This window comes from Phyllostomus hastatus, unplaced genomic scaffold (genome assembly GCF_019186645.2).
Source record: "Phyllostomus hastatus isolate PE091 unplaced genomic scaffold, TTU_PhHast_1.1 phas_contig_58, whole genome shotgun sequence".
Lineage (NCBI taxonomy): Eukaryota > Metazoa > Chordata > Mammalia > Chiroptera > Phyllostomidae > Phyllostomus > Phyllostomus hastatus.
The window spans coordinates 40,824,469-40,831,882 of NW_025333916.1; the positions used below are offsets into that span (position 1 = coordinate 40,824,469).

Sequence of the window (7,414 nt, forward strand, 5' to 3'; positions counted from 1 at the left end):
AGTTCCAAAAGAGGCCATTCTGTCCTACACTCCCTGCACATTCTAGATCTTAGAGTTTGTTGAGAACAAACTATAGCACTCCTATAGCTTGTTGAATATGTCTGTAGGCTGCTCTCATCTTTTGGAACACAGGGGAGATACGTGTGTGTGTGTGTGTGTGTGTGTGTGTGTGTGTGTGTGTGTGTGATGGAATATGTTAGAGTATATGAGAAATGAAGAAATAAACAGAAGTCAGGTAAGAAAGGGCACTCTAACTTGGTAGTTCCAACCCTGATGAAGGTGGGCCCGCAGTGTCAGGTTCTCCCCATTTTAATCAGATTAGAAGCAAAGGTTGGAGGAAGGAGACAGATGAGTTTGACAGGTGTCTGTATTATCACTAGCAGGATTCCATTAATTGGGAAAAGAGAAAAACTTATCCCATGGTTATGATTAGGAAAATCTATCTGTTTTAAAAAATATATTAGTTTAAGTTGTACCATACAAATACATATAATACTATACACACACACACATTTCTCTTTTAACACAAACCATGGGACAAAAAATGTCAAAATGTGGAATTTTGATGTTAATAAATGTAGGAAGCACAAAACAGTGAATGTGTACCTTCTGTATTTTCATGCGAAAAGTATAGTAGACAGAATAAGTGATTTTCATGAAAAGGATGGGTGGGAATATAGACTGGTCTAGCCACGGTAGAAAAGAGTATGGAACTTTCACAAAGAAAATTAAAAATGAAAATAATCCAAATTCTGGGAATAATCCTAAAAATCCTGAAATGCCAATTCAAAATAATATATGCACCTATATGTTCATTGCAGTGTTATTTACAATAATCAACCTCTGGAGACAGCCCAAACACCCATCAGTAGATAAGTGATCAGAAAGCTGTGGTACATTTATACAATGGGATACTACACAGCCATAAAAAAGAAGAAACTTGTAGTTTTTGCAACAGCGTGAGTAGACCTGGAGATAATTAGGCTAAGTGACCTAAGGCAGTCAGAGAAAGACAAATGCCATATCATCTCACCTGTATGTGGAATCTAATGAACACAATGAAAACAGAGTCATGGATACAGGGAACAGGCTGACAGGTGTCAGAAGAGAGAAGGAAGAAAAGAACTGGATGAAAGAAGGTGAGGAGATCAGCCAAAGAACAAATATGCATGACCCATAGACACAGACAACAGTGTGTTGATGGCTGGAGGGAAGGTGGGTTTGGTACTGGGGGGAGGTGGGAGAAAGATGGGGGAGAAAAGGGACATCTGTAATAGTGTCACAATAAAAGTAAAAAACCCAATAATTTCTTCAAGTATGCTGCATGGTTATTTTTGTTTCTGTTGTGTTTTCTATTTTTCAACAAGCATATGGGTTTATAAGTGATTGGTGGTATTAGTAATAATTTTGCTTATCAGAAAAGATTTGGTAGCTTATGGACATGTCAGATGTCAGTAAAATTTCATTTCCAAGCAAAAGCTAGATTATAATGGAGAAGATTTTTATTACTTGAGAATTGAAGCACTTCTGAGTCCTGCATATATGTTAGGCCTTGCTTTGTTGATAAGAAAGTACTCACAGGTGACATGACAGGACTTTTCTACAGACAAGAATTGGCCTCTGCTACACCACCTGAAATATCTGACCTCGGAGAGAGGAAAATGTCATGAATTTACAAATCACTAAGCTGCTAACTTCTTCAGATCTGAGAGCAAAGAAGGGAAGCCAACTGCTGCAAGTGCCTGACAGAATTTTAAATAATACCTTTGTGTTTAACTATTTTTTTTCTAAGAGAGAGGCTGATAGAATAGAGAAGACAGGATTAGAGCAATTTGACAAGAAATAATTTATTCAAGACTTTCCTTACTGGTTGGAAATTTTTAGTTACATAAATGAGGAAAATATTTCAAGTTTCAGCAGGTACCACTAGGTATTTAACCAAGGAGAGGAAAAAAAAACAACCAACAAAAGAACAAAACCCTAAATGTTACTTTGATCAAACTGCCCCTTTTTGAAAGGTTAAAGTCAAAAAATGATGTGCTCTTTCCAACACTTTGATGAGCTGCTGCAGGCTGGGGTCAATAGTGATAAATTCCTGTAAATTTCTAGGCAGACTGAAGATTTCAGATATCGAGAATTACCGCAGGGTGCGTTCTTAAGGTCATTTTTGTTTAATGCTATGTTTTATGTCTTAGTCCTTCATTTCATTCTGCCTTTTGGTTATGTGAACTATGTTTTCCTCACTTACCTTGTGTGTGCATGTTTTACTTCTGGTTAAAAAAAAAAGCCAGCACCTGTTTATAGTTATTACACTGTTTACCTTTATGCCTTGTGGGAATGAATGAAGGTCAACCAAATGATAAAAGAAAAAGCTACTTATTCCCAGCTTGCTATAGCTAGTGCGTCAGCCATTGTCGCTTGCATTTTGGCATAGACTCAAAGGTGGAAGGAGTGGAGAATTTTCTAGTGGAAACAAAGACTCAGGGCTGCCATGATTGGAAGTTGCTGGCCTGGGAGAGCTGGAGGAGGACAAACTACAGGCAGGGCATCATGTGTGATTGGTGGGGGTGGGAGGGGGGCATGTCTGACTTCTTCCAGCTGGTCCTAAACTGGAAACAGGGACAAAAATTAGGGATGTTGTCAGTTGCTAATCACTTCCAGGCCATTGTTGTAGAAGTTATTGTTTAGCTTCCTGGATTGATATTAGAGACAGCAATCTGTCTTTCTGCAAAGTCAGATTCATAGCAGGCTGGCTTTCTTGGTTCTTCATTGTGGAGGAGGGGCTGGTTTCCTCAGAGGGTTAGTGTAGATGTGGGTCAAAGTTCTCTCTTTATTTGTGCTCTGGCTATTGTCCTTTTGTATATAATCTTTCTACTCTCGTTATGTTTCCAAATCGATGAGATCCTTTGTTCCCTGATCCTGGGTGATTCTTACAATCTCAGCTCTCTAGCACTGTCTTCGATTCTCACCCAGCCTGAAGTGTGGTTGTCTTCCTCACCTCAGGTTTTTGCATTTTCTGCTTTTTCTCATGAAATATTATTTGGCAAAACATGTACATGGCTTTTTTTGCAATAATTATTCTGGTCTCTGTTCAAATGTTACTTTTTGAGTAAGACTATCTCTGATCAGCCTGCACAAACCATAACCAATCTGAGTCAATTTGCATAATTTACTTCTTAGAGATTATCATCGCTGTGCTTCAGCTGTTCAGTTCTTTGGTTAATGTTTGTGTCTTTCCTTAGATTTTAAACTACATGACATCATGGATATTGCCTGTTTTGTTCACTGCTATATTTATTCTTCTTGTAAGAGTGAAATGTATAATGTAATGGGTCATATACCATTGTTGAATGAATAAAACCTGTATTCCTTGATTTTAGACATTTAGGAAATAATTTTTCATCTACCATATGAACTATGAAAATCTTAGCTCATTGTTCTCTTATTTTCTATTCCCTACTTCTTCTCAAAAATTTTATTGTATTAACTTTAGTTTTTCTAGATGCAAAGCAAACATCTCACAATTATATGATACCTCAGAAATATCTGGGGTTCAGTCCCAGGCCACCACAATAAAGTGGGTATCACAATTCAGTGAGTCTTAATCTTTCTGCTGATGCAGGGGTCTTGCTTTCAATTTGTAAAAAACATATGTGAAGTTCAATAAAACAAACCACAATAAATGAGGTATGCTTGTATAATGATTTTCAATTATGAGATATGAAAAATTCAATAAAATATTCTTAATGGAAATTATTTGAAGGATTTATAAAAGTATTGGTAACATCCTTAACTTAGTTTCACCAAATCACACTTTGCTTCCGGAGTGATAACCATTGTTGTCTTTTGTTGCATAGCTTTTAAAATACTTCTGTGATTATTTGTATTGGTATTACAATGTTCACAGTAAATGAATACCAGACCTATGCCAAGCAAACCAAAACATCAAGAACGTGATGTAGTAAAGACTTTGTTTTTGTCTGATGGAAATTGATTGCTTCCGCAGAAGCCACCTTTCACATAATATAGCAGGGATTCAGCTTCCTTTCATTACAGGCTATGCTGGATTCAATCCCATGTGACCCCAGGGTACCTAAACAAGGAGAAGAGAGGCTGTGAATGGGCACAGAGATGCCTAGGCTCGTAAGTCGTGTACACCAGCAGGCTTACATTTCATTTAGGAAGCAACTAAATGAACACAAAAGTAACACTGAGGGTAATTGGGAAATATACTATGTGTTCAAACGAAATAAGTACAAAGGAGGACATAAAGAAAAAACCCAAAATCAATTAAATTAGTATAAGTTTTTGAGAAAATTGATATTGCCAGAGCTTTTAGAAATATGGATCAATAAAAAGATGGAAAACACAGATTATTAATATCAGAAAGGAGAAAAGTGAATATAGGGGTGTCCAACCCACAGCCCACAGGCCGCATGCTGCCCAGCATGGCTATAAACACAGCCCAACACAAAATAGTAAATTTACTTAAAAGCTTTTTTTTGTTCATTATTTTTCCTTAGTGTTTGTTTATTTAATGTGTGGCCCAAGACAACTCTTCTTCTTCCAGTGTGTCCCAGAGATGCCAAAAGGTTAGACACCCCTAGTAGGAAAATAAGGATATATACTGGTAATTAGGAAATGAACACCCATACTTAAATGACATTTGAAAAATTCCAGAAACTAGCATAAGAAGAAACAGAAAATTCGAATTACTGTATATGTGAAATAGAAACTGGATTTTCTGTTAAAATGAAGTTTTGAAATTTTCAATGTTCAAGATTTGCTCAAAGTATTTTACATTTGTGCATTATTGGAAATAATATTTTTCCATCTTTTTATTGTCCTTCAGTTTCTAAAAATGCTTATTAATGCAGCACTCTACAGACTTCTTAAAAGCCTACATTTATTCTACCACATTTGTTTATAAACTTCCTGAAATATTGTATGTACATATTCATGATCTTTTTTAAAAACAAGAAAGTTTATTTCTTTCTACAATAATGTGTGACTTTATTTCGTTTTTCTTCCCAGATGACTTTGAACTCTTGACATAATTTCTGGCCATTATGCTTTATTTTATACACATTGCTGAATTTTATTGGCTAATATTCTGTAAAGGACATTTTCCATTGATGTTCATGACAAATATCTGCCTGTAGTTTTATTTTCTTTTGTTATATTTGTCTCAATTTTGGTATCAAGGTAATAATTCTGGCCTCAGAGAAATAAAATGTGTTCCTTTTGGGATTTCTTAAGGAATAAAATGTGTTCCTTTTGGGATTTCCTTTCTGTGTGGATAGTTCACTTACGCATGAAGTTCACTCACAAAACTCTAATTAGAAGTAGTTTTCCTCACCAACCAACACAAAAAGAATTCCCCATATCAATATATGCTTCCATATCTGACACATAATGTTACATTTGTTACTTTACTGATTGTCAAAAATTCATGGGAAGAGTTGTGTGTATTATGTGTGTGTTTATTGCTTATTGTTGCATTTTCCTAGAACAATCCCTGGTACATGCTAATTGTTTAATAAATAAATGTTGAATAAATCAATGGACAATTAATCACTTCCAAGTTCAGCAGTCTAACCTAAAGAAGTGATCTGAAATGTAGCCATCTTTTTATTGTTGTTCAAGTGCATTTGTCTCCATTTTGACCCCACCATGTCTCCCCACCCCACCCATACCGGGCTCCCACTTTCGAACCCACCCCCCTTTAGCTTGGCTCATGTGTCCTTTATACATGTTCCTGGATGCTCCCCCATTTTTTAAAAAAAACACTATTCATTGCAATATTATTTTCCATAGCAAATTATTGATATGAACTAATGTTGTGGAACATGAAATATTTTTAGTAAACTTATAGCACAGACACATATACAGATATTATGCACGGCAATGTGTTTTAATGACATCATAAAATATGTGTAATATAATGTAATCTGTATTGTACCCAATATATGGTTCAATCAGCAAAAGTACATAGGAAAGTACATTGGGATGAGATATTCATCCCATTAAAATATTAGTAGATAATACATAAAAAATATTACTAGATCCTTGGCTGGTGTAGCTCAGTGAATTAAGCATTGGCTGTGAACCACTGGTTCAATTCCTAGTCAGGGCACATGCCTTGGTTGCAGGCCAGGTCCCCAGTAGGGGGCACTCAAGAGGCAACCACACGTTAATGTTTCTCTCCCTCTCTTTCTCCCTCCCTTCCCCTCTTTCTAAAACTAAATAAATAAAAGAGAAGAAAAGAAAGAAAACAAAATATTACTGGAATCATGGGAAAATCATAGGTACTTTTTTCTTTAAACTTTTCTAATATAAAAATATATTTTTGAGATAATTGCTAAAGTTAACCACCACATCAAAATGGTATGAAGGTAAATAGATGTTGGGTTTTTTTTGAAGTGAGTATATCCTTATGATTTTACTGTCACATAATAAAACAAAAAATGAAGCTTAGAGCTGGATCACTTGGCCCTTTCTCTTCTTATCTCCTCCCAGTTCAAAATGCTTGCATCTCTTAATAGCCAGCATTCTCTTAGATCTGCAGTTGGGCTCAACACATTCAAGCCTCAGCACAATCTTCTTTGTAGTTTTAGCCTTTTTCCGGAAAATCGGCTTCGTCTGCCCACCATAGCCACTCTGCTTCCTGTCATAACGCCGCTTCCCCTGTGCACACAGAGAATCTTTGCCCTTCTTGTGCTGTGGAACTTTGTGGGGTTGATGCTTGCCACACTTCTTACAGAAAGTCCGGCGGGTTTTAGGAACGTTCACCATGTTTGCGAGAGCGCTAACAGCACGGAAAGGTGTGTTTTGTTTTGTTTTGTTTTTTAAGAAAATCAAACTGTTACAGATTCAATCCTCTCCAGGTTCTATTTTCTAGCCATTTTGAAATTATGACCAACAATTGTGTTTTATGCTTAATTACACATCTTACACATTTCTTCCTTTTGTTACGAAATTAAATTCTAAGCCATGGATAGAGCAGCTTATTTCTCACGCCAGTCATGTCAAAATTTGCTGTAAGAATTAAACAGATATCTTAGGTTTTTAAAATTCTCCACTTCTTCCTGTGTTTTCAGTGGAAAACCTATTTCACAAGAAGGCCTACTGGAGAGATATGTGAAACATTTCATACCAAGTGGTGTTCACAGAGGGTCACAGATTGCATTCTGGTGATTTTGTATACATCTGAAGATAGAAAATCAGTTTTGCTTTATTTAAAATACAACTTTCCAACTTTATTTTGTCATTGTACCACATATAAACTTATGTCCATTACTCAAAGGATATTTGAAAATGATATTCTTTTCCTGATGAGCCACACAGAAAAGGCAGTGCAGTGCAGTGGTTTGGAATGTGAGCCCTGGAGCCTGGGTTGAACTCCAGACTACTG

The 7,414-nt window shown here is 36.2% G+C and overlaps 1 protein-coding gene across 1 annotated transcript; it reads right to left on the reverse strand.

Annotated features, from left to right (window-relative positions):
- Positions 1-6,461: 6,461 nt before the first annotated feature.
- On the reverse strand, positions 6,462-6,802 carry LOC123824810 (60S ribosomal protein L36a-like). The gene has a single exon (XM_045848214.1). The coding sequence runs from the start codon at positions 6,793-6,795 to the stop codon at positions 6,475-6,477; it is 321 nt and encodes a 106-aa protein (XP_045704170.1). The 5' UTR covers positions 6,796-6,802; the 3' UTR covers positions 6,462-6,474.
- Positions 6,803-7,414: the final 612 nt, after the last annotated feature.

Excerpts from the sequence above, each read along its gene's own strand:
- LOC123824810 (XM_045848214.1), bottom strand. The coding sequence starts at position 6,795 with ATGGTGAACGTTCCTAAAACCCGCCGGACTTTCTGTAAGAAGTGTGGC.